At 36.2% G+C, this 27,307-nt stretch overlaps 1 protein-coding gene, 1 long non-coding RNA gene and 1 pseudogene across 3 annotated transcripts; 1 reads left to right on the top strand and 2 right to left on the bottom strand.

The window, feature by feature from the left end:
* Positions 1-13,922: 13,922 nt before the first annotated feature.
* Positions 13,923-15,061, bottom strand: LOC147547823 (uncharacterized). The gene is made up of 3 exons (XR_015237954.1): positions 14,727-15,061; positions 14,488-14,606; positions 13,923-14,165 (listed from the first exon to the last, which is right to left on the bottom strand). It is a non-coding gene; the product is annotated as an uncharacterized LOC147547823 (long non-coding RNA).
* Positions 15,062-15,497: 436 nt separating this feature from the next.
* LOC147547822 (microtubule-associated futsch-like protein) lies at positions 15,498-18,725 on the top strand. Of its 2 annotated transcripts, none has more exons than XM_086669444.1 (6): positions 15,498-15,918; positions 15,999-16,089; positions 16,856-17,210; positions 17,579-18,056; positions 18,159-18,214; positions 18,386-18,725. In XM_086669444.1, the coding sequence occupies exons 1-6, from the start codon at positions 15,885-15,887 to the stop codon at positions 18,428-18,430; spliced, it is 1,059 nt and encodes a 352-aa protein (XP_086525570.1). In that variant the 5' UTR covers positions 15,498-15,884; the 3' UTR covers positions 18,431-18,725. The 2 variants fall into 2 exon arrangements, with proteins under 2 accessions (XP_086525570.1, XP_086525571.1); XM_086669445.1 differs by having other exon boundaries at positions 15,664-15,918; positions 18,398-18,725.
* Positions 18,726-21,132: 2,407 nt separating this feature from the next.
* LOC147547821 (stress-response A/B barrel domain-containing protein HS1 pseudogene) lies at positions 21,133-21,617 on the bottom strand (annotated as a pseudogene).
* Positions 21,618-27,307: the final 5,690 nt, after the last annotated feature.

The following is a 27,307-nucleotide window of genomic DNA, read 5'->3' as shown; positions in this document are numbered from 1 at the left end:
CGTGGTGGTTTTGTAGTTTGGGTACATGGTGGCTTCCTCGTTGTGACTTTGGTTCCTCGTAGTGGCGGCGGTTTTCCGGTGATGGCGATGGTTTTTCGGGTGATGGCGGCGGTGGTTCTGTTAGTATTAGTTCTTTTATCTTGTCGACTTTTAGGGTCTTTAATTTCATTCTCGATCTTAAGGATCTTTTTCACTTTGTCGACCTTTAGGTTCTTTTGTTTTGAGTCAGTGGCTTGTCTATTCGTTTCCCTTCATGAGGCACTTCGAAGTTCTGTATAAAACTACTTATGTAACTTTCATCTATTTCTTAGAGGAATTAAATCTCTCATGTAATGTTGTGGTCCAACTAATGAATGTATTTATGAGTTTCCTCAAAAAAAAAAGAAAATAGCCACGAATATGTATATCGATATCAAATATTTTCTATGAATACAACAATCATAAAACAATAATACAACATATTTTATTTTTTCGGCCAATAACTTTTTGAACAAGGTGACGTTAAAGCAATATATAAAAATGAGATTGATCGACCATATCCACAAAAAATGAATCTTGTTATATATTTGTTGTAATTGAATACTATCGAAGTGTATTTGTTTTAATAATTGCTACAGATACACTTCAAAAAAGCATCCCTTGTTGTAAAGCAATCCCACATTGGTGGGAGACAAGAGTGTGGTGTTCCTCTTAAGAGGTTAAGCACCCTTTCCTAGTGAGGCCTTTTAAAACCGTGAGGCCCTAGTGTGCCAAAGCGGACAGTATCACTAGCAGCCCGGAAGGCTGGTCCGCACCATTGATGGGCCTAGAAAGTTTCCTAAATAGGTCACCACCCGCAAGTATACGGACGTCAAGTAATAGTTCCGGTAAGACCGGTTCGTTCCTCAGAGACTAAGTGAAATCTATTCTAAAACTTAAAAATCATACAGTTTTGTTTGAAAATTGGTTTTGTGGTTTTGGTGATAAAATAATAAAGAACAAAATAATAAAACAAATAATGATACAAGGAACTCAAATGGGGGGAGATGACCTAGGGTTTTTGGAATCCACCGAATAACTCACTTTTAAACACACGAGATCAACTGACTAACTCTCTCGTTTTATAACTCAGAATTTCGGATAATGAACTATCCTAATTCCGGGAGATGTTTTCGATAAAATCGGTTTTTAACTAATGAAATTGTAATTGTCTTATCTAAAAAATGAATTTCTAAACTACTATCTATCAATCAATAAGTATGTATCGTCAAAGGATTTAATCTAAGCACGATACATCAAACCTAAAAGCATAGATAGTGAAAAGATAATTGACTTGACAAATTAAAACAATTTAAACATTAAATCACATTCAAAGAATTAACCAAATAACTTGTGTTTCTAAAAGCTCGAATATGGTTTCATCATCCACCCTTTGAGAAAGTTAGCTATTCATGAAATTAAACTAATATAAGTATGAAGAATTAAGAGAAAAGAGGAAAAAAGATTTAACTTTTCTTGCTGATTTTCTCTGTTGCAGCCAAACGCGCCCCTAAGGAAAATAATTTTCTCGTCTTCTCGGAAATATTTTCTCTATGGGAAAGTTATTTTCCAGGGAGATTATTGACCCAAACGCGGTCTTCTTCTTCCTCTGATTTTCTCTCTTTCTCTCTCTACTGTTTCTTTCTTCTTTATTTAAATCCAAAACAACTAACACCAACAATTTGAAGAAGAATAAGATGATTATATAAGATGAATAATTCGAAAACAATCTTATCTCTCTCTACAAATCACTCTCTGTTTCTACTATCTCTTTCTTCTCTCTGTAATCTCTCTCTCTCTCACAAAGAAGGAGGATACAAAAATAAAAATAAAAAGAACAATAAAACTAAAACCGAGTGATGATCTCTGATAATGGTGTAATCTCTTTTCTTTCCTCTCTCTAATGTTTCTATTTAGTTGAGCTTGGAGAAGATGATCCCCCAAAGATGAGATGAGCTTTGCTTCTCTGGCCTCTATGTCTATATAGGCGAAGAACCACCCTCGATTCTTCTCTGTTTTTGAAATGGTAAGCAAATCCCTCTCTATAATATCTTCAAAATGATTCTCTCCATCTTATCTCTTTCGAAATCTCTGTTTCAGAGAAAATCCAAATCACAGCTCTTCTTTTCTTTTAGAAAATATATCCAGCTATCTCTTCTAAGAACTATAATGAACATAAATCTCCAAATCTCCTTCAATCATGTCGCTTTACTGTTAATGAGAAGAACCCATATATCCTCTCGGTCCCATCTCTCTCTGTTATTACTCAATCGAATTACACCTTCTTTCCTTCTCTTGTAGAGATCAAATCCAATCAACATCTCTTTCTCTCTCTACAATATATTTTTATTTCAATCCGAAGAGAAATCTCTAAATATCTCACTCAACTCAGTCGACCCTCTCTTTCAATCTCAATCTCTGTTCTATTTCTTAAAGAAAAGAATCTCTTTAGAATACCTTACTGTAATCTCTCATTCGAATCAACCTCTTCTTCTATGTTTAGAGATATCTTCATGATACTCTCTCTAGAAAATTATTCCTTCAATTACTCTTTCTAACTTCAGCCAAGAGAGAGAAAATCTCTGAACTATCTCCTTCATGATTCTAGCAACCTAATCCTTCTTGTTTCCCTGGTTTGATAATCTCACGCCACTTCCCTCTTTAAAATATATTCTCTCTCTAAAATAAACCACTCTATTTCAATACAATAAGTCTACACAGCCCGTCAAAAGGGGCTGTGTAGACTTATTCAAACCACGGTCCCATTTGACGGGCTGTGTAGACTTATTCATTACCTTTCCATTAGTTTGGCAACTTCCTGTTTTGATTATTTGGCTATGAAGAGAATTATAAGGTGTAACATGGGACATTACAAGAGATTACCACGGGATCCCACTGAATCAACGCCACGTGTCCTATAGCAAAAGGTCAATTAATTTTTTTTTACCCAAACTTTGACTTGCTCTAGTATTCTCGTCCGGATTCCGATTTCACTTCCGATTTCACCTGCGGACTCGTCATGGAATCTAATTTTCATTCGAGCACTAAAATTTCCAGAATACCCTAACCTCCAAATGACCAAAATGCCCTCAAGTGTCTTTCTCCAATCTTTATCCATTTTCGCGCTCAATTTCGTATAAGACACCTGGACACAAGAAACACACAATTCATCAGAGTAACAGCTCGAATTAGACTAACTAGCCTGAGTTAAGAGATCTAGCTGAGACATTTTCATGGTTCATCAACCATCCTATAACACGTTATCAGCACGAGGCTCTAGTCGTAGAAAAGATTTCAATCAACCCAAAGGGACTATCAAAACTTTACTGGTAATTCGTAAATTTTAAGTTCAATATGTCGACTCTAACAAGTATTGATTTTACAACCCTCGATTTATCGGGAAAAAACTATATTACTTGGAAACTTGAAATCGAAGCCCATCTAGAGGTCAAACAACTAGAGAAGACAATTTGCGAGGGAAATAATGAACCTCTTTATAAACGCTCAGCGACCCTCATTGTAATTCGTCATCATTTATGTGAAGAACTCAAATCAGAATGTTTATATCAGAATGTTTATATCAGAAAGACCCACTTGTATTATGGAAACGTTTAGAAAATTGATACGGTCATTTAAAAAGGTTATTTTACCGAAGGCCCAGAATGGCTGGATAAACCTGCGGCTGCAGGATTTCAAAACAGTTTCTGAATTCAACTCTGTCTTAGTTAAAATAACTACAAAATTGGGTCACTGTGGTTATCCAGTTTCTGAAGTTCAAATGCTAGAAAAACGTTTTCCACTTTTCATATATCCAACATGAATTTACAAGAGCAGTATAGAAACATGAAATTTAAATGTCATTCGGAGTTAATTTCATGTCTTCTTGTAGCAGAACAAAATAGAGAAGTAATTATGAAAAATCAAGAAACCCACCCAACAGGATTTACTAACTTTTCAGAAACTTATTCTACATCCGTCTCTACTGAAAGACGGGAACAGAACCATAAGGGTCGTGGTCGTGGCAACTATCACAATAAAAATTTGGAGGAACATGGTCGTGGTGACGATCAAAATAAAGATACCAGAAGTGGTGGTTACCGTTCTGGGGGGCGCGGTCGTGGCAATGGCCGAGGCCGATGGGCAAATAACTCGGGTAACAGATACAAGTCGTATAATCGGCAAAATAAAGGGAAGAACGTAGTAAATGAACCTTCTGAAATGAAGAATCAACCCTGTTTTAAATGTGGTATGACAGGGCATTGGCAAAGAACATGTAGGACTGCTAAACATTTAATAGGTCTTTATCAAGCATCCTTGAAGAAACACACTGCCAATGTGGAAACAAATCATATGGAAATCAATGATTCTTCATGTAACACAAGATTGGATGTATCTGACTATTTAACTGACGATGTTGAAATACATCTTACTGAAGTCAGGACCGAGTCAACAATAACAGATTATGGGATTAATCTGAATAAAGCCACATTGTTGTTGCAGTACCCCATCGAAGAAAAGGATATCTATGGTAGTGGATATGAAAATCTTACTAGTAATGAGTTCGATCAATTACTCGATGATGAGTTTGACGAAATGATTGATCGAATTCGTAACTCTCTTTAGTAGTGTTTTTATAATATTTTCAGTTGTAAATTTTGTAATGTTTTACTTTTTGACTATTATATAGCAATGTAATATATAAAAGTTACATGTTTTCTATCGATATCTTATGTTAATTTTTTTATGTTCATTAAGGTATGAATTCTAGAAGTACATTTTTGAAAGATGATGAAGATATTTGTCTGGCAGACAGTGGAACCACGAATTCCATCTTTCGAAGTAAAAAATACTTTTTGACTCTGAAATTGTATAAGACTAATGCGATTACTATTGCTGGTTAATCTAGTCTCATTCACGGCTCTGGCAAAGCAATTAAAATATTACCAAGTGGTACGAAGTTAACCATTGACGATGCTTAAAGAATTTGTTAAGTTTTAAAGACATACGTCGAAATGGTTATCACCTTGAGACTAGAGATGAAAATAATGAAGAATATTTGTATATTACTTCAACTGCTTCGGGTCAGAAGCATGATCTCGAGAGATTGACAACTCTCTCTTCAGGATTGTATATGACAAGGATAAAAACAGTTGAATCTTATGTTGTCATAAACCAGAAGTTTTATGATCCAAGTGTGACGATACTTTGGCATGACCGTTTGGGACACCCGGGATCTACCATGATGAATAGAATAATTCAAAATTCTCAGGGACACCCACTACAAAATCAAAAGATTCTAATAAGCAAGGATTTTGCTTGTACACCTCGCTCATTGGGGAAATTAATTGTAAGATCGTCTCACACCAAAGTCCTTATCGAATCTTCTAAATTTCTAGAAAGAATCCAAGGAGATATATGTGGTCCTATTCACCCACCATGTGGACCGTTTCGCTATTTTATGATATTGATTGACGCCTCTGCTAGATGGTCTCATGTTACTCTCTTGTCTACTCGTAATAATGCATTTGCAAGGTTGTTTGCCCAAATTGTTAGATTACGAGCTCATTTTCCCAATTTTTCGATTAAATCCATACGCCTTGATGGAGCGGGCGAATTTACATCAAAGACTTTTGATACGTACTGTATATCAGTTGGTATTGATGTTGAACATCCTGTAGCTTATGTTCATACACAGAATGCTCTAGCAGAATCATTCATAAAACATATACAACTGATTGCATGTCCAATGTTGATGAAAACCAAGTTGCCAGTTTCTGCATGGGCATCTGCCGTATTACATGCTGCTGCTTTGATCCGCCTACGACCTACTGCGAATGGTCAACATTCTCCTTTGCAACTTGTTTTGGGCCATCAACCAAATATAGCGCATTTGCGTATTTTTGCATGTGCATCTGTCGTATTACATGCTGCTGCTTTGATCCGCCTACGGCCTACTGCGAATGGTCAACATTCTCCTTTGCAACTTGTTTTGGGCCATCAACCAAATATAGCGCATTTACGTATTTTTGGATGTGCGGTGCACGTGCCAATTACACCTCCTAAACGGGTAAAATTCGGACCTCAACGGCGTCTGGGAATATATGTTGGTTTTGATTCACCATCTATTATCAGGTATCTAGAACCTACGACAGGTGATACTTTCACTGCAAGATTTACAGATTGTCATTTGACGAGACAATTTTCCCACCATTAGGGGGAGAAAATTCGTCTGTAGTGAATAACAAACAAATTGAATTGTGTTGGAATACACAAAGTTTATCTCATCTTGATCCTTAGGTATTGTAAATAAACTACCACATGCATTTAATGATGCAGCAAGGGTAACCGAATCATATATCCCTGCTGCTAATGCTCATGCACGAATTAATATTCCCAAAGAACCAGGAAAAACTGCTATAGCAAATGAGTCATCTAAAATACGACAGAAGCGTGGACGACCAATTGGTTCTAAAGATACTAGTCTTAGAAAAAGGATGAACCAATCACAAAATAATAGTTCTCTAGAAGAGACTATTAATGATATACCCACATTTTTTGAACAAATACCCCTTGAAGAGGGCGAAGCCCTTGATGAGGCAAAGATACCAAACAATGAGAAAATCTCTATAAATTATGAATGTTCAAAAGAAGTGTGGGACCGAAATAAAAGAATTATCGATGATGTATTCTCTTTTGCAATGGCAACCTCAATTCTGAGAGAAAATGATGATTATGAACCACGCTCTATTGAGGAATGCCGACAAAGACTTGATTGGTCAAAATGGAAAGACGCAATTCAGGCAGAACTAGATTAACTCAATAAGCGTAGTGTTTTTGGACCAGTGGTCCTTACACCTAAGGATGTAAATCCAGTTGGGTTCAAATGAGTTTTTGTGAGAAAACGAAATGAAAATAACGAAATCGTTCGCTACAAAGCACGACTTGTGGCACAGGGTTTTCTACAAAAACCTTTGATAGATTATGAGGAAACATATTCTCCTGTTAGGATGCCATTACATTTAGGTATTTAATCAGTCTGGCAGCTCAAGAAGAACTTGATATGCATCTACTAGATGTCGTTACTGCGTATCTATATAACAATCTAGATATTAATATTTATATGAAAGTCCTTGAAGGGTTCAAGTTACCTGAAGGAAAACCACATGTCTTGTATTCACTCAAACTTAATAGAGCTTTATATGGTTTAAGCAATCAAGGAAAATGTGGTACAATCGTCTCAGTGAATACTTGACCAAGGAAGGTTATGTAAATGATCATATTTGTCCATGTGTGTTCATTAAGAAATCATACACCAGATTCGATATCATTGCAATATACGTTGATGATATAAATCTAATTGGGACAATTGAAGATGTCTCAAAAGTCGCGGGATATTTGAAGAAAGAATTTGAGATGAAAGACCTTGGAAAAACAAAATTCTGCATTGGCTTACAAATTGAGAGAAGTTATAGTGGTATACTTGTCCATCAAAATTTATATACAAAAAAGGTTTTGAAAAGATTTCGCATGGACACTGCATACCCTCTTAGTACTCCAATGGTTGTCAGATCTCTTGATACCATAAAAGATTCTTATCGTCCTAAAGAAGATAATGAAGCACTAATTGGTCCTGAAGTACCATATTTAAGTGCAATCGGTGCTTTATTATATTTGGCTCAATGTACTAGACCTGACATTTCTTTTGCAGTAAATTTATTGGCCAGATTCAGTTCGGCACCAACAAAACGACATTGGATGAGAGTAAAGCATATTCTCCGATACCTTCAAAGAACTACCGACATGGGATTATTCTATTCGAAGAATTCCTCTGATGGTTCACAAGTGACAGGATATACTGACGCAGGATATCTATCTGATCCACATAAAGGAGTTTCACAAACAGGCTATTTTTTACTAGTGGCGGTACAGCTTTCTCTTGGCGATCAAGTAAGCAAAGTATGTCTGCTACATCTTCTAACCACTCAGAGATTATAGCTCTTCATGAAGCTACAGAGAATGTGTATGACTCAGGTCTATTATCAGTCATATTAGAATTTCATGTGAACTCCCTGAAATTACAAAGTCACCTACCATTATTTATGAAGACAATGCGGCTTGCATTGCCCAAATCAAATAAGAATATATCAAAGGTGACAGAAGGAAACACATTTCGCAAAAGTTATTTTTCTCGCACCATCTACGACGTTCAAAAAACTAGTAGAAGGTATAGGAATGCGAAGCTTGAATAATCAAATGACGTAAAACTACACCAGTCCACGACATGATATTCATCAGGGGGGGAGTGTGAAGATTTACAAATCACTAGTACTTGATGTAGGGATTTAAACCCTTATACTAGTGTTTATAGCGGAAATAAGACATCTAATGTCTACACTAGTATTCCCAGGATCACATGCAAAACTAGTAATTAATCTAATGGAGATAGTAGATTACCTTAATCGCTTTTCCCTCGAACTAGTTGAATTGATTGAAGAAGACCAAGAGCTTCAAGTGTAGCTCCTCTACTTGGGACACGAGCAATCAATTTGATCTCCCACCTTGTTGTATAGCTAGCACACCAATGGTGGTTGGAAAAGAAGAACACCTTCTTCTTTGACTAGATTGATAGTAATGGGAATTAGCTCACTTTCTCCTCTCTACTTGATGTGGTAGAGTAAGAAACCTTAGAGAGAAATTCCGCACCTTATTCTCTGCCCTAAGAGTGTTTATATAGAACCCTAATAAGAATCCACCTCCTTTTAGGTTTCCTAAAACACCCTTTAGAATAAGATTTAGGGAAATAATCGAAAATAGCAACTATTGATATTTTCTCAATTCCCTAAGGAGGAGGTGTCCAAACACCACGAAAATTGCTAGATATAATGTTTATTATATCAGCAACTAACCCTCCAAAATTCAGCCCAATCCGAGTCCTAGAAGTACCCGAACCGGTCTAGGCCCAAAAACCCTGTTTTTGGCCTTTTTGTACTATCTTTGCCTAATTCCTTTTTAGACCTATGAGATATGTTTATGGGACACTCCCATGATTATATCTCACTCCCACTAGTCATATCCTAGATCAATTTTTCACTCTTATGTGTAACCCGTTGTAGGATCCGATCGAAGTTAGCCGCGAATTACTTCGTAATTCGACGATCGTAGTTGGTCTCTAGCTACAACTCTACGATCCCTAAATCAATCGGACTTGATGATCTTCCACATCAATTATCCTATCTGAAAAATTGTTCGCATTGTCACCTTGGTCGAAGGACATCTCCTTCAACTCCTTCAGACTCCCACTTGGACTTAGAACAAGTGCAATGCCTCGATTCCCGTGTCAATTTAGTATCCCATCTGATACGTCACTGAAGGAGTTGAAGGAGATGTCCTTCGACCAAGGTGACAATGCGAACAAATTGTCGGATAGGACAATCGATGTGGAAGATCATCAAGTCCGATTGATTTAGGGATCGTAGAGTTGTAGCTAGAGACCAACTACGATCGTCGAATTACGAAGTAATTCGCGGCTAACTTCGATCGGATCCTACAACGGGTTACACATAAGAGTGACAAATTGATCTAGGATATGACTAGTGGGAGTGAGATATAATCATGGGAGTGTCCCATAAACATATCTCATAGGCCTAAAAAGGAATTAGGCAAAGATAGTACAAAAAGGCCAAAAACAGGGTTTTTAGGCCTAGACCGGTTCGGGTACTTCTAGGACTCGGATTGGGCTGAATTTTGGAGGGTTAGTTGCTGATATAATAAAAATTATATGTGCCAATTTTCGTGGTGTTTGGGCACCTCCTCCTTAGGGAATTGAGAAAATATCAATAGTTGTTATTTTCGACTATTTCCCTAAATCTTATTCTAAAGGGTGTTTTAGGAAACCTAAAAGGAGGTGGATTCTTATTAGGGTTCTATATAAACACTCTTAGGGCAGAGAATAAGGTGCGGAATTTCTCTCTAAGGTTTCTTACTCTACCACATCAAGTAGAGAGGAGAAAGTGAGCTAATTCCCATTACTATCAATCTAGTCAAAGAAGAAGGTGTTCTTCTTTTCCAACCACCATTGGTGTGCTAGCTATACAACAAGGTGGGAGATCAAATTGATTGCTCGTGTCCCAAGTAGAGGAGCTACACTTGAAGCTCTTGGTCTTCTTCAATCAATTCAACTAGTTCGAGGGAAAAGCGATTAAGGTAATCTACTATCTCCATTAGATTAATTACTAGTTTTGCATGTGATCCTGGGAATACTAGTGTAGACATTAGATGTCATATTTCCGCTATAAACACTAGTAGAAGGGTATAAATCCCTACAGTGGCGTCAGAGCCTCTTGCCATTAACTAGTTTTTGCTAAGAATCGAACTAATTAATATGCTTAATAGTTTGAAAATTGAGTTTATAAAAGTATTTTAAAAGATGTTTTTAAAAGTATTTTAAACTCATAATTTGATGGGATTCAATAAATTTTCAAATTGAGAATCACATTGATGATTAAAAGTGTTTTAAAAGTCTCAATTTGATTGAATTTCAAACTAATCCATGCTTGATTAAATTGATAGTTATGTTTAAAAAGATTTTAAAACATAAAATTTGATTAATTATGAATTGGATTCAAAGATTTTTCAAATTGATTTCAAAATTGTTCTTTGAAAAATTTCAAAAACCTAGATTTTGATCCAAAATTGGTTTGATTAAGAGTTGTTTTTAAATTTTGGAAACTTTTGAAAAACAAAGATTTGGAATTTTAGAAGTGTTCTAAAAGGAGTAGTTTTGAGTTTGGGAAACTCTCAAAACAAATTTGGAAAATTTAAAAAGTTTCTAAAAGTTTTGAAAATTTTTAGAAGTGTTCTAAAAGGAATTTCAAAAATTTAAGAAAAGTTTTAAAATTGGAAAATAGCAACTTAAAGTTGCATAAGAAAAAAAAAATTTTCTTTTTGGAAACTAGGGTTTTGAAAAACCCTAGTGTCCGGCCAGGAAGCGTCCTGGCCGGACCAGAAGCTCCTGGATGCGTCCTCTGGACGCGTCCAGAGCAGCTGCTGAGACGCGTCCAGAGCAGCTACTAAGGACGCGTCTTGAAGACGCGACCAGCAGCTGCGAAGGAGCTTCCTGGACGCGTCTAGGACGCGTCCAGAGCACTCGACCAAGACGCGTCCAGATTGCTTCCATTACAGCTGGTGGTCGAGTCCTAGACTCGACCTGGACGCGTCTCCAAGACGCGTCCCAGCTGCTCTGGACGCGTCCTAGCTGCTCTGGACGCGTCCTAGACGCGACCAGTGGCAATCTGGTTGCAGCTGCTGGACGCGTCTCCTGGACGTGTCTCAGCAGCTGCTCTGGACGCGTCCAGTGGACGCGACCAGCAGCTTCTGTCCGGCCAGGAAGCTTCCTGGCCGGACACTAGGGTTTCTAAAACCCTAGTTTCCAAAAAATTTTTTTTTTGTTGTGCAAATCTTATTTGCTAACTTCCAATTTTAAAACTCTTGGAGAAGTATTCCCAGGATCACATGCAAAACTCTGGGAGAAGTATTCCCAGGATCACATCCAATTTTAAATCTTTTTGTTGTGCAAAAATTTCTAAAACCCTTATACTAGTGTTTATAGCGGAAATAAGACATCTAATGTCTACACTAGTATTCCCAGGATCACATGCAAAACTAGTAATTAAACTAATGGAGATAGTAGATTACCTTAATCGCTTTTCCCTCGAACTAGTTGAATTGATTGAAGAAGATCAAGAGCTTCAAGTGTAGCTCCTCTACTTGGGACACGAGCAATCAACTTGATCTCCCACCTTGTTGTATAGCTAGCACACCAATGGTGGTTGGATAGAAGAACACCTTCTTCTTTGACTAGATAGATAGTTAATGGGAATTTGCTCACTTTCTCCTCTCTACTTGATGTGGTAGAGTAAGAAAGCTTAGAGAGAAATTCCACACCTTATTCTCTGCCCCAAGAGTGTTTATATAGAACCCTAATAAGAATCCACCTCCTTTTAGGTTTCCTAAAACACGCTTTAGAATAAGATTTAGGGAAATAGTCGAAAATAGCAACTATTGATATTTTCTCAATTCCCTAAGGAGGAGGTGTCCAAACACCACGAAAATTGGCAGATATAATTTTTATTATATCAGCAACTAACCCTCCAAAATTCAGCCCAATCCGAGTCCTAGAAGTACCCGAACCGGTCTAGGCCCAAAAACCCTGTTTTTGGCCTTTTTGTACTATCTTTGCCTAATTCCTTTTTAGACCTATGAGATATGTTTATGGGACACTCCCACGATTATATCTCACTCCCACTAGTCATATCCTAGATCAATTTGTCACTCTTATGTGTAACCCGTTGTAGGATCCGATCGAAGTTAGCCGCGAATTACTTCGTAATTCGACGATCGTAGTTGGTCTCTAGCTACAACTCTACGATCCCTAAATCAATCGGACTTGATGATCTTCCACATCAATTATCCTATCCGACAAATTGTTCGCATTGTCACCTTGGTCGAAGGACATCTCCTTCAACTCCTTCAGACTCCCACTTGGACTTAGAACAAGTGCAATGCCTCGATTCATGAATCCACGTATTCATGAGTCCTTGGGATTCATGATTCCACGGATTCATGAATCCAAATGATGTCTTTTGGTTTGTTTGGTAACCAGTAAGAATTCTAGGATTCTTGATTCCTTCATTTAAAATCCTTTGGTTTGTTTGTATATTATATTTGGATTTTTGAAAAAAAAAATGATTTTTGAAAAAATAATAATGATTTTTGAAAATAATAATAATTTTTGAAAAAAATAATAATTTTTGGAAAAAATAATAACTTTTGAAAAAAATAATAACTTTTGAAAAAAATAATGATTTTTGAAAAAATAATGATTTTTAAAATAATTATTTTGTAGAAGGGAAATAAACTTTTGTTGATTTTAAGTTTGAAATTTAGGTTTATTAATCCAAAATTCTAGCATATCCTAGGGGGTTGGGTGGGATTTTGGTCCAATACAAATTTTAGAATCAGGAATCCTTAGGATTCAAGAGTCGTAGGATTCTTGGTAGCCAAACAGACCAAAGATTCATGATTCCTACCCAATCTCACTTTTGATAGGAATCTTACTTACGAATCCTGCAACCAAATACAACATTAGTATTTTTTTAGTGTCAAAACTCAAAAGTGGGATAAAACAATGTGATATCGATATATGCTCTTGTCCACCGGCAGCTTTGTGTGGAAATGTTTCTTTTCTAATTAAAGAACCACTTTCACTAAGAAAACACTTGAAAAAGATTTAGGGTGAACAAAAATGCTCCGATAGTATCTCATTTATTATTTGCTGTTGACCTAATTATTATGGGATACGCTACTCTCAAAAATCTCCAAGGAATTCAGATTCTTATTGATAAATATTGTGGTTAATTTCTCGGGCCAGTCAGTAAACTTCACTAAATCTTCTATCCTATTCAGCTCGGGTACTGACTCGGATGTAAAAGAATTTTTCATTCAGTCTCCAATTATGAAGGAATCTGATAAATATTTGGGTAATCTTATACTAAAGCCAAAAACACGTATCAAGTCTTTCGACTTTCTCACCCAGAAATTTAACTCGAAATTAGCAGCATGGAAAAGAAAGTTAATATCACAGGCAGGTCGAACCCTACTCATCAGGACTTCTCTAAGTCCTATCTGTACTTATTTTATGGGGACTTCTCTTCTACCACAAGGCACTATTTCTCATCTAGAGCAACTAGAACGAAATTTCTACTGGAACCACGATAATACCAACCCTAAAATGCATTTCCTACCATGGGATTTAATCCAAAGACCTAAAGAATTAGGTGGCCTGGGAATTAGGTCTCTATCTTTGGTAAACCTATCTCTTGTGGCTAGTTTAGCCTGGAGATTGATTATCTCGCCTAATTCTACATGGAGTAAGATTATAAGTGCTAAATATTACAAGAAGGGAAATTTTTGGGATGAAAATAAAAATAAAGCTGCTTCTAAACTCTGGAATTCTTTAATGGAGGTTAAGGATGCCCTATCTCGCAACTGTTGCTGGCAAGTTGGTGACGGTTCTTCTCTCAAAATCGACGCCGATCCTTGGATCCCAAATTTGGCAGGATTCCGACCTCATGTTATCGTCGATCTTCCTACAAACATATATTGGGTTTCAGATCTAATTGACAAAAGTAATAATACGTGGAAAGAGGAATTATTATTACTTATATTTCGATCAATCCACAGTCATGGCAATCCTACAAATCACCCTTAATGAGAGTATTACTACAGATCGACTTATTTGGAGACCAACTTTAAAAGGAAATTTTTCAGCAAAATCTTTCTACAAAGAAGTATCTACAGTTAACATTAATCATACATCTATCACTTTTCCTTGGACTAAATTATGGAATCCAGAGCAAATTGAACCAAAAATTACTCACTTCATTTGGAAACTTGTAAATAAGGGCTTACCTGTTCTTGAAAGTATATCTAGGGGAAATGGAAACATCTCAACAGTATGCCTCTTATGCAACAACGCCATGGAAACAACGGCTCACCTATTTGGAAAATGTATCAAGTTCAAGGAATTACTACTGAATATGGCTCAGGCGCATCACACATGTGTAATAACAACAGATCCAATTAAGTTTGTGAATGATTTAATTTCTAACAACAAAGAAGATCATTTAAAAGTTCGATTTTATCTATACCTCCTCTGGAATCTTTGGAAAGAGAGAAACCAAATCCACTTCAACAATGGTCGACTGAACCTTCAGAGAATCATCATCAGATCTACTTTCAATTCTGTTCAAGGTAATAATTTGGTTATACAACAATCAGACACTCGTCTTTTCCAACAAGATCTGCAACAAGATAACATGATGTTAATAAACTTTGATGGCACATATCAAGAGAACAAAGCTTCTGTGGGTATAGTTATTAGAGACTCATCCAACAATATAATACTTCAAGAAGGTAAAATCATCACCCCCAAATCGGCATTGGATAGTGAGGCGAGAGCCTTACTGCTAGCTTTACAATCGGCGGTCAGTTTAGGTTTCCATAGGATATATATATGTGGAGATTCTTTAACCCTAATTAAAGCCATATTGGACGGTGAAGATGAAGTCCCCTGGAGGATACAATCAACGGTTCTCCTTATTCAACAACAACTATCTCTTTTCCAAAAATATGTCCTCAATTGGGTGCCACGTTGTGAGAACTTTCTAGCCCATAACCTGGCAAAATCTGTTTTAGGGACAGATTTACTTTAATTTCTTGTTAGCACCCTGGGTTCGTCAGTGTTGCTATCGTTTCTGTTTACTTCATTGTAATTCGCTAATTGCCTTTTTGGTCCTTAATGAAGTATCTTTTCCAAAAAAAAAAAAAAAAAAAAATACAAATCATGGAATTTAGAGAAGGTCGGCCACTGGGCTAAAGGCCCGTGGGCATGTCCAGTCCAATTTTGATGACACCATTGGGGGTTTGAGTTATTAACCGTCAAGACATCAGTTACTAAAATCTGACCGTCTGTTTTATAAGATGACAGATGTCTTTATCTACGCTTGCCACTTCATCAGGTGGGACCAAAGGCGCGGGAGACGTTTTTCAAATTTCAAAAGGGTCCAGAAGAATTCTTTTTCTATTCTCAACGGTCCGATCTCATTATCACTTTCGTTTTATAATGATGTTTAACCGTTAGATTTCATTCAAAATTTGAGTTGGTAGATTCCTCTTTTTCCCGCCCACAAGAGCCCTCTCTCTCTCTCTAAAACCCTCCTATATTTTCTTCGTCAGTTTCATTCGTTTCTTCTCACAAGAATTACAGTGAAAATTTCTGATCTTGATTTCAGAAGTAATAACAAGATATGGATTCAAGCAAAGAACAATCTTCTGGTTCAGGTATTAAACGTCTATGCCCTAATTTCCTTCTATCTTTCTCTCCCTTCAGTTTTGATTCTATCTTTCTTTTTTGATTTCAGGAAGCACGGTCGGATCGAAGCTTCGTTATCCTTTGCGATCTGCGTCCAAACCTAAGGAAGAGACAGCTGTCACCTCTTCTGCTCCCAAGAGGTTTTTATTTTTATTAAAATTTTGTTTCTCCTTCATTGTTTTAGGGTTTTCTTGAATCGCCTGCAACAAATTGAATCTCTTTTCTTCGATATTTGGAAGAGTCTCAGAAATTAGCAAAGTCTTAATTTCAATTTGCAAGTCATTTAGTATTCCAGTAACTGAAAAAATTAGGGTTTAAATGTCGATGAATTCATCTCTTATTATTTCAAGTGGTTATAGTGAGCAATTGTTATCTTAGTGTTATCCTTACATCTAGTGGAAATGATCCAATTTGTCTTACAACCCTAAAAATGGTTTCGTTTTTGTTTGATTGATATAAGAAATTACAAATCAATTTTCTTATGTTGTTGAGTTGTTCTTATATATTCAAGGTTATCTCTTGTTTATAAATTAATGAACGGTACTGTGGAAGTTTCTTCCATTATCTCCAAATTAGGGTTTGTTTTTTCTATAAGTCAGATCTGAAATCTGATTCGAGATTTACAAGAACAGTCTTCAAAATGCTTGTTTTAGTCGGTTTCCTGTGGTATGAATTATCCGAATGGTCGTGTTTGAGGGTGAATCAGATTTAGACAAGTCTGATACAAACATGAGAATGGCTTGTATTTATTGCTTTATCGAGGCCTATAAACAGTTCCATTAGACGAGTCTAAGTTAGTGTTTGTTTTTTCTTCAACTGTATATACTATTGCAGATTATATTTCAGCAATCTCGATATTATCTTGAATTCATTCTAAGTACCGTTTTTCTTCACTTGTGTATTTAGGGGGAGAACTACATCAAATGTAAGTAAGAGTGTAAGTGTTCTCGATTTGTCCTCGGGCAAGGACAAGTCCGCTAAACCACCTAGAAGACTTTCTATTCCAACCAAATCTGCCGCCAGTCCAGTTCCTAGATCAACTGGTACAATTACTCCGATATCTGAGACCCGATCAAAGAATCTTAGTCTAGGGAAGAATGGAACACCTCTATCTGATGTTTCAAAGTCACTGAACCAAAAGAAGTTTAGTATTCTGTCTTCGGCTTCATACTGGTTGTCACAGATAAAGCTGTCTGAAACTGCCTCTAAGCATTCAATTTCAGTTGGATTCTTCAAGCTTGCATTGGAATCAGGATGTGAGGTACTTGAATTGGTCTTCTTTCTACAGTTTTCCTACACTCTGAACGATTTACTTGTAGTATATTGTCATGTGCCCAGTGTAAGTGAAATTCTCCTTACTAGACTTAGTAGGATAGGAAATTGGGCGGGTTTGTGATGGGTCTCCTATAGTCCTATTCAGCCGTAATTTAATATGATCTACCCAAATCTCCCTGTTTAATTAAATTACATCTTTTAAGAGAACGGGAGATTAGTCTGATAGATTTTACGCGATAAGTGCTAATCCTGTTCTACTATTCTATGGGTGTTAGATGGAATGACAAAATTGTAGATTGCAGAACAAGGTTACCTGTTTTGTTTAGTTTATGTTTTTATTTGTTAAACTTGCAGCCTCTACAGCGAATGAGAGATGAGCTGAAAGCTTATGCAAGGCGAAACAACCTTATTGAATTTGGAGAGCAAGTTAATGAATTACTCAAAAGCTACAACATCTCAGAGGACTTAGAACAGTTACAAGTTTCTGAGACTTGTTCTCAAGTACCTGAGGGAAATCAATCAACTGACGAAGAAGTTCATAGCTCTTCTTCTAATTTAAGAGCTAGAAAGCTTAAACCCAAGTCATTGAACTCGGAAAGCTTCCAATCTAATGTAGTCGCAGATTCAACTAAGGAGGGCACAAAGAAAATTGTTCCTGCGAAGAGCAGGGTATCATCAAATAAGAGTACTGCAAAACCCAAAATTATGCCTGAGAAGGGAGGTGGTAACACACAGAAGAAATCTCAGAGATTAGCTAGAAAAGAAGCGAAAGAAGCGAAAGAAGAGAAGGAAATTATTCAAAAGCAGGAGAAGGAATCTTGTGCTATAAAAGGTAAAACCAATCTCTACTGTCTTTATCTTTTCTTATCAACGTATGTGTTGGATTTTTCGTGTTGCAGTTTTCAATCTTATTTCTATTCTATTTAACGTCCAGATCCAGTTGAAGAGCTATTAGTTGATGATAAACACCAAGAAGACAAAGAGAACAAGGTAAAACCATTTTTTTCCCCATTACTTTCTTTAATGCAATTTTAAACTCAATTCATTTGAAGTCGGACAAGCTCAAATTAGTTTGTTCTTATTCAGTTCTTAAATGATCCAAAATAAGTCCTATTAGGTCTTTGCAGTTCTTCAGCTAATGACTCCTTCCTGATATTGTAGGATGCCCAACAGATGGAAGAGATTAGCTTGACTGAAGTTGTTTGAGTTACTAAATCGCCTGTTGAGATGGAAATAGCTTATTTTCTTTCATTGGAATTTGTCTTCACTTTTTTCTTTTGTGAGTGTGTGGTTGATACTATCTGTTCTTTGTGTAGTTTTGTGTGCCCGGGGTTTTCGCAATTTCTAGTATTCCATTTCACATTTTTTACTCTCTTTATGGCTTGTTGATCGACTAGAAAGATATCGTGTAATTGTTCAGCATTATCATTTCGTTGTGGATGGTGTAATTAAACATTTTATTTTCCTATTTGAAGTAATACATGTTTCCTTTCTTGTCCAATATTCTCTTCTTTCAATTATGTAGTCTACATTTTTCTTTATCGAAAACCTAAAATTTGGGAGCTATTTATTAGCTCGGACATGAAAATGTCACTTGTATTTGCAGTATCAAACTTGAAAACAGCTTTAATAGCATTCTCACTTCAGATTTCGATTTACATTCTTCGCCACTTTGATTTCAATCAGCTCCACCAACACCTTCGGCAGCCAAAGCTGAAGGGAAACTTGGGTGTGATGTTATTGCTTATGTTGCAACTACTACTGTATCTGTCATAGATTATTGTTCCTTTGAATGTTAGTCTGGTTGAAATTCTCTTCAAGTTATTTCCGAAGAACGAAAGGCGAACCTAATTGGGTTCGTTGTAGGACTGAGGCCCAGAACAGAACTAATCCTTACATAATGATGGTAGTGTATTGGACTCGAGTAGACCAAAAATTGTAACTCGTCGATGAATATCTTCTAGTAGGATAGTTTACTGAATTGATATGTTGTAAATGAAGATGCAGATGATGCAGTAAGTTTTAGAGTGATTGTTGGATAAAGATGAAATTGAAGAATTGGGTAAGTAGATTGATTTAGATCTTGAATTATTTGAGAGATTAAAATTTAATGCCATGAAAATTTGAAGTCGAACTAGTAGTAGCAGAAGCACCAAAAGTTGGTTTGGAGCTACGAAGCAGAAGCTGAGGTAATGGAAGCCATGGCTGTGGCTGAAATTGGAAGTGAGGGAGTATGAGCTCCTACTTCGGTTGTGGTCAAGATTGACATGTTTTTTTGCACATATGTGAACCTGAAATTTGGACGAAAATGGTGTGAAGAAGAAGACTTAACAAGTACTAACTATTCGATCAAATACATAATTGACAGATAAAGAAGAAGAAGAAGAATCTTACCTGTTTTCTTACTGCGCAGGCTAGTTTGACTGTGCATCGATCAAATACTCGAGAACATGGATATTCTTTCGCGATTTTTGCCTGTATTTCCTCCATTGGCACCCATATGGAGCATAAATGACTAAAAATAGGACAATCGTATCGCAGAATTACTGTGACGGCCCAAGCTCCGATAGTTAGTAATATTATTCATGCTTTTGCTCAGGTCCAAGCCAGAGAAAGTCCAGTATGAATTGGGTTTTGTTCATAGCAGAGGTTTCGTGAGCCTACACCTGCAACTAGGCTCCAGATACTTTCTCCACTGGTGTGGGACTATAAAATGTTTGTTAAAGAAAAATAGTTCTTAACAAATGAAACTGAAGGATTGAAGTTGATGCTAATCGTTTGAGTAATGCGCCTTCATTCTTTGTGAGTTTTTCGATTTTCTAAATTTTGGAAATAAATCTAATACTTTTCGGAATTTTCTGCTTTGTCACTTCTTCTCACACAGCCATTAGTGAAGGGTCGCCGGACAGACTAACCACTGTTGGTGACCCTTCTTTAAAAGAAATTACTTTTTCATCTTCCTCTTTTCCTCCCACAACCACCACTTTTTCCGTTTCTCTATTTTTTTCATCTCAATCTCTTTATCACACACACAAGACACACACTGTCATACTGAACCAGTCTATCTTTATACCATCATACCTACCGGACAGTCTAGGCTCTCTTGCTAGCACACATACCAGACAATCATGATTTTTTATATGCTTTCAGACCAGTCTTGGTCCAGAACAATCGAATAAAACAGTCAGATAGATTTGTATTTTTTCTTAAATATATATTCGTAAGCTCCTTTTTGGTCGTCTTACCTTTGTTTAGGTTGTACAGGATAATCCTGGACAACTCTAAGTCAAATGGATTACCCGATCCGTATGGCCTTGAGAGGTCTTGGACCTGATCAATCCGACAACTTCACTTTTCTTTTTGCACCACAGACAGCTGAACCATTCAAACATCAAATAATGAGTTAAAAAAATGTTTATATACCTCATTAGAGACCCATCTCTATCTGTCTTACTAATTGTTTTTAGGGTTTTGGTAAGAACAAGATAGAAGATAAATTGAGGGTAAACATAACCCTCTTTAAGAATTTGTTGCCTATAAAGTGCTCAAATCAATGTTCACTGGCCCTTTGGTTTGTTGAGAAACCTGATTCCCCAAATTGTATTTTTTACAAGAAAAAAGGAATAAAAACATCACATCACATAAACATGATGAAAATAAAATGAACACGATTTCTATTAGAAACAACAAGAAAATTACAATAATAATGTTCACAAGGAAGGAAGAACCACAAAGATTACGAAAGGTAGTGCATTTACTTTATTTATACCTATAAAGTACATTGGACGATTAAGGAAGAAAAGCAACGTTCTCAAGAATTAATCCATGATTTACTCTTAGGACTTTTATTCGTACTGCACCATACCAATGCACCACAACAAATGACGAAGACAACGAGGCTGACGAGATTAAACAACAGTGGGGTTGTAATCCATTCGGAGTAAGCTCTGAGTGGTAGGGCGCAACTCCTTGGTAAATGCAATATGATATGGATTTTCGAGATAGGCTTCCAATTCACACATGCTAGCAAAGGTAGTGGTGAACACATAGGTATAACCTTGGTTCATCTTTCCACTCAAATCCTTCCCCCTGTGTATTTTTAACCAACAATATACATAATATGTTATTTTAGAAAATTAAGGAATGAATATATATATATGTATATATATATATATATATATATATATATATATATATATATATGTATAGAGTGTGAAATATTGGACACTGCTAGAGAGAAACAAAAAGGTGGATTGACATACCAAACAAACTCTTCGATGGTAGGGATGACATCTTTAAGATGAGCGTATTTATCTACAAGTTCATCGATCTTCTCTTGAGTTATCTCCGGTTTGAAGTCCACCGCTAACATGTGTTTTACTACTCCCAACATCGCCTTCTCGGATGGATCAATTCCTCCCTCACTCTTGTATATTTCTATTAGTTCAATCTTCTCCAATTAATCAACCTCTCTCTCTTTCTTTACTTTGTTGATGGTTTGTCTTGAGGGGCTTGACACCATTTTATAGTATCACAAGATACAATGACTTGGTAGTCATAAAGTGGAGTCATTTTTTATTAAAGGCGACTTTAATTTTTTAATTAATTTTTATTTTCATTTGGTTCTATATATACATATATATATATATTATCTATTTTAATGTCATTTCTAACTATTTAGCACACCTAAGATAAGATGCTTGTTATTGTTTTTTTTGTTGTTGAAAGGATGCCTCTTCTTGTTGGAGTCTACTTGAAATGATACATCATGCTTAATAGTGATATATAAAAATTCTATATAAAAGTAATTATTTGAACAAACTGGTGTTATATGGAGTATGAAAAAAAAACTGGTTTCCACCCTCTTGATTTAGAGTTTGTACAACTAAAATATAAAGTTTTTCTTATCGGAGTCTACTTAAAATAATACATGGTATCAAGTAGTGATAGATGAAAAGTCTCGATAAAGTAATTTTTTGAACAAACTGGTTTTATATATATAAAAAAGGCCAGCGCTTTGGGGAAAGCTAAATAGTTTCCGGGGTGTGAAATTTTAAAGAGAATATGTAAAATTTTAGCGATTTTCCGGGTAAATAAATTTTAAGGGGAAATAAAAAAAAACACTCCACCTCACCTCAATCTATCTCCACCTCACCTCACTCTCTCTCCACCTCACCTCACTCTATCTCCACCTCACTCTCTCTCCACCTCACCTCACTCTATCTCCACCTCACTCTCTCTCCACCTCACCTCTTTGTCTTCTCCGATTTGGTCGCAGGCTGGAAAATTTTCCGGCCGGCGACCATTAAAAAAAAAAAAAAAAAATTTCACTCTCTCCCTCTCTCTAGAAACTCCGGCGAAGGGGTTTCCCTTCGCCGGAGTCCCGGTCTGTTCTTCAACAGACCACTTCCGGTCTGTTGAAGAACAGACCGGAACTCCGGCGAAGGGAAACCCCCTTCGCCGGAGTTTCTAGAGAGAGAGAGAGAGTGAAATTTTTTTTTTTTAATGGTCGCCGGCCGGAAAATTTTCCGGCCGGCGACCTAATCGGAGAAGATAGAGGTGAGGTGAGGTGGAGAAGTATTTTGCTTTCCCCTAAATAAAATTGTCAAACAAAATTGACCAATTTTTGACCAAGTCTTCACACCCCGGAAACTTTTTAGCTTTCCCCAAAGCGCTGGCCATAAAAAAAGGAAAATGCTAAAGTTACAAAAGTTGACAAAAAATAGTTCCCAGCTGATGTGGCGGTTGTGGTTTGAAAGTTTGACCAAATCTAGACCGTTGAAAGATGAATATCACAATCGCCACATCAGCTGGGAACTTTCTTTTTTGTCAAAATCCTTTGTAACTCTAGCATCTATTCCCTCGATTTAGAGTTAGTACACCTAAGATAAAATGTTTTTCTTATTGGAGTGTATCTAAAATGATACATGGTGCCAAATAGTGATACTGTGATAGATGAAAATCTGCATAAGGTAATTTTTTGAACAAACTGGTTATATATATATATATATAAAAGACTTGTTTCCATGTATATAACAAAAAAACTCGTTTCCACCCTCTTGATTTAGAGTTAGTCTTTAACAAAAAAAAGATTCAGAGTTAGTGCACATAAGATACAAAAAATTGTCTTGGTGTTAAATAGTGATAGATGAAAAGTCTGCATAAAGTAATTTTTTTTGTTGAACTTCTGTATAAAGTAATTATTTGAACAACCTGGTTGCATATCTAAAAGCATTATTCTCTCACCACTATCTTTTAAATCTTTTTTTTGTATTTGATAGCACGAAAATAGTTTCATCTTTACTATATTTTCTTTCTTTTCTTCTCATATTCCTATTGCCGATATAACACTCTAACTTTGAACTTCTCGCTATCATGTATTCCACTACTCCTAACATCGATCGATTCCTCCCTCACTCTTGTATATATCTATTAGTTGGATCTTCTCCAATAAATCAACCTCTCTTTACTTTCTTGATGCTTTGTTCGGGGATTTTTTTTGTTACAATTGTTCCGGCGACTTGGACTGCTGAATTATGTAGTATTATATAAGACACCAAAGAGTTGGTAGTATTAAAGTCAAGTCATTTTTCTATTAAAGGCTACTTTTCTGGTTTAATTAATTTTTTTTTTCATTTGGTTCTATATATTTATATTTAATGTAGTTCCTAATAATTTGGGGCAACCGAGATAAGAAGCTTTTACTATCTGAAGTCTATTTAATTAAAAAAAGTGTTACTGGAAGGTCTAAAATATGGACTCTAGTAGCACAATAAGTTCATTATCAACACAAAATAGGCCAAAAGTTCAAAAGAATACAAGTTCTGAAATGTGTCAGACAAATTATTTTTGTATATACTATTGTAAAAAAAATTATTTTTGTATATTCTATTTTTTGAGATTCACTAAAAAAATCATTTTTGCATGACATCATTACTTTATTACATTAAACAAAACGTAAATAACTCTATACATTTTAAGGTTGAACGCAATTTGGTTTATGTTGCGTACAAAACAAACTCATCCCTATAAATATCTACATATTCATTAAACAATGAACACATTGGTGATACATTTGTGTATTTGTACGAGACAAAAATTGAAAAGAAGTAAACCTTTTACTTATTTTACATTAAGTTCGAACCTTAAATCCAATCTATTTCTTAAAGTAATTGATGCAGGAGCATCCGGGCCGGGCCCGCGTGTCCGCGCGCCCATGGCCTAGTCGGCCATTCTAGTAATTTAGGAAGAGTCCTAGTTTAGAAGGATTCATAATGAATCTAGGTTTAGGAAGTTTCATTATTTCAATATCTCTATTATTTAGGAAAGTCTAGTTTGAGTCTATCTAGGAAAGTTTAATATCCTATAAAAGGATGTTCAGTCTATCTTTATATTTTCAGATTGAAGAGAAAACTCAATCAAAGTTTATAGTTTATTCAGTTATTTACAGTTCTTTAGCATTATTTACCGTTCTTCGTTTACTTTATTTATCGTCTTTATATTTCCGCTGCGACTACATCAAGTGGTATTCAGAGCCATCAAAATTCTGGATTTTTTATTTCTCAAAAAAAAAAAAAAAATATATATATATATATATATATATCTATGGATACATCTCCTCTTGAATGTTGGAAAAATTTTCCACGTTTATGTTGAGATCCCATTAGAGATACAACTCAATTTTATATTGATCGGAAAGATGAAAGAAAAATTCATCAAGTTTCTAAAATCCACTCTTCCACGGTCAATTCCATATAAATTTCTGGATTCAACTCATGGAAGATTGATCCCGAAATCAAGAAGTTCACGACAATGATAAGGTTTTTTTGGTTGAGCAACATATGTCTCAAAAAATCTATATGAAGATTTCAATACAATGCAATATAGACTCATTAATGAAGGAAAATAGATCGTAGATGATTGGAATAAAGTGAAAAGTATTTTTCGTTACGCTTTGCCCCCTTTACATGAATACCTATCTTATATGGAATCTCAAATCCAATCGACCAAATTATTATCCGAAATTCCTTCGACTACCATGGTCAATATTATTGAAGGAGAGGTTCCTGATAAAAAAAATCATAGGTTTTCAATAATGGAGGAAGAAAATTTCGATGAGACGGATAAAGAAGAAGAGATCCAATTGGATAACACAAGCTCCGACGATTTACTTGTTCCGTATATAGTCCCGGGAGAAGATTTAGTTGTTTCCAATCATAAAATTTTTCCGAATCAATTATGTCCAACATCGTCTATTACATGGTCCAATCAGGAAAAGGGAAAAGAAGAGTATGAAGAAGTTAAAGAAGATGCCCACGACGAAGTTAAAATTGAAGAAAAAGAAGCATACGGCGAAGTTGAAGATGAAGGTATTTACACAATTACTTCAGCAGTACCTAAGAAAGGTCAATTCTTTTGGCTGATGTTAAGACTCAGTTGAAAAACAAAAACATCACTACCAAGGACAAAGTGGATACAATCTCGAGGGTCTTCACCACTATGACAATTGATGTACCTGCGCCTGGTCTCAAGACAATTTTGAACTTTGTCGATTCGGATCAAAAGTCTGGCAACCTCACCGAACTCATGGCTGGAGGGAACTTCTCCCATTGCTGATCTCTTTGCTTCTGTACCTCTGTACGACAAGGCTGACAACATCAATCACTTCTTAAATCCTCTTACTTATAATAATTCCTATCATAGAACTACTCTTAAACCAATTCTTAATTGTTCTCGTGCATTGAAGAGTAGTACTAACGATAGTGAAACTTGGAGAATTGAAGAAACTCCTGCCTCTTCTTCACGAGGTTCTTCTTTTGTTGTTAGATGTGAAGCTGGACGAATTACTCAACAAGAATTCATGGAGATGGCTCGGCAAACAATTGTTTCTTCGCCCGAAGCGGCAAAAGAGAAGAAGCAACAGATCGTAGAGTCGGAACATCTGATGAAGGCTCTTCTGGAGCAGAAGTATGGGCTAACTCGTCTTAACTTTGCCACAACGGGAATTGATAACACACGTTTTCTGGAAGCTGCTGAGAAGCTCATTCAATGGCACCGGAAGGCTTTTGGTGAATCAATTGGTTCAATGTTGGGGACTGATTTGGAAGCTTTGATACAACGCGCCAGAGACTACACGAAGAAATTCAATGATTCTTTTGTGTTGGTTGAGCATTCAGTGCTTGATTTTGTACAAGATCAAAGATCTGGTGAAACTGGCAAGGTTGACAAGGTTGAGGCAGTCATGAGAATAATACAGCTGTTGAATATTGAGAAGACTAACTTGACCCAACCACATGATGACAAGCCTTTGCTTAAACAAGAGAAGATGATGGCCTTGTGTGTGATATGTGATTCCTTCCTTGTCGCATCTGATATGGCAGAGTTTCATATTACAGGCGAGCAACATATTGGTTACGACATTATAGGGGATTTCTTTAATGTGTACAAGGAAGATAAACGAGTTGATTTCCCCCGAAACCACTCAAGTGGTGTTGAGATACCTAGTTTGGAAGATTTTGTAACAAGACTGAAAGAAGCCCAAAAGGAGATTTCTTTAGCAAAGGATATCTGGCGAGGGATTATTAACGACGAATCACACTTCGGTAGTAGAATCATACTTTGGTTACGACGAATTCTTAGTGAATACAAAATCGACCCTAAGCTTCCATACACGGATTTGTCAACTTTAGTTCGTCGACAACATGATATGTTAACTCGGGGATTTCATTAGTTGCCATATTATGATAGAATTATATGCTATAGACTTCATGAAGATGAACGTGGGAAGGTAGATTTTGGGTTTCATATCAATACTACACGTTTCCACCTCGAAATCATAATTGAAGTTGGTTACTTTTATATTTTGGATCTTAATGACGAATTTTGGGAAGATGGTGAGATGAATGTTCTTGACTTTCTAATGTTAATTTTGCGAGAATCAGTGGCATATGAGATTGGGAACGAAGTTGGCGATTTCTTGCAAATTAGTATCCTTCACATTCTTTGCAAAATTAGTTGGAAGTGGGAATTACGGATCGCCATGACAGAGTTCATCGTATGCGGGTGCATCAACTTGTTTTCTTC

The sequence above is a fragment of the Eschscholzia californica genome, unplaced genomic scaffold (genome assembly GCF_041429995.1).
Source record: "Eschscholzia californica isolate CP2 unplaced genomic scaffold, dmEscCali1.0.p SCAF_3, whole genome shotgun sequence".
In the NCBI taxonomy this organism is placed as follows: domain Eukaryota; kingdom Viridiplantae; phylum Streptophyta; class Magnoliopsida; order Ranunculales; family Papaveraceae; genus Eschscholzia; species Eschscholzia californica.
This window is presented reverse-complemented; position numbering and strand designations above follow the sequence as displayed.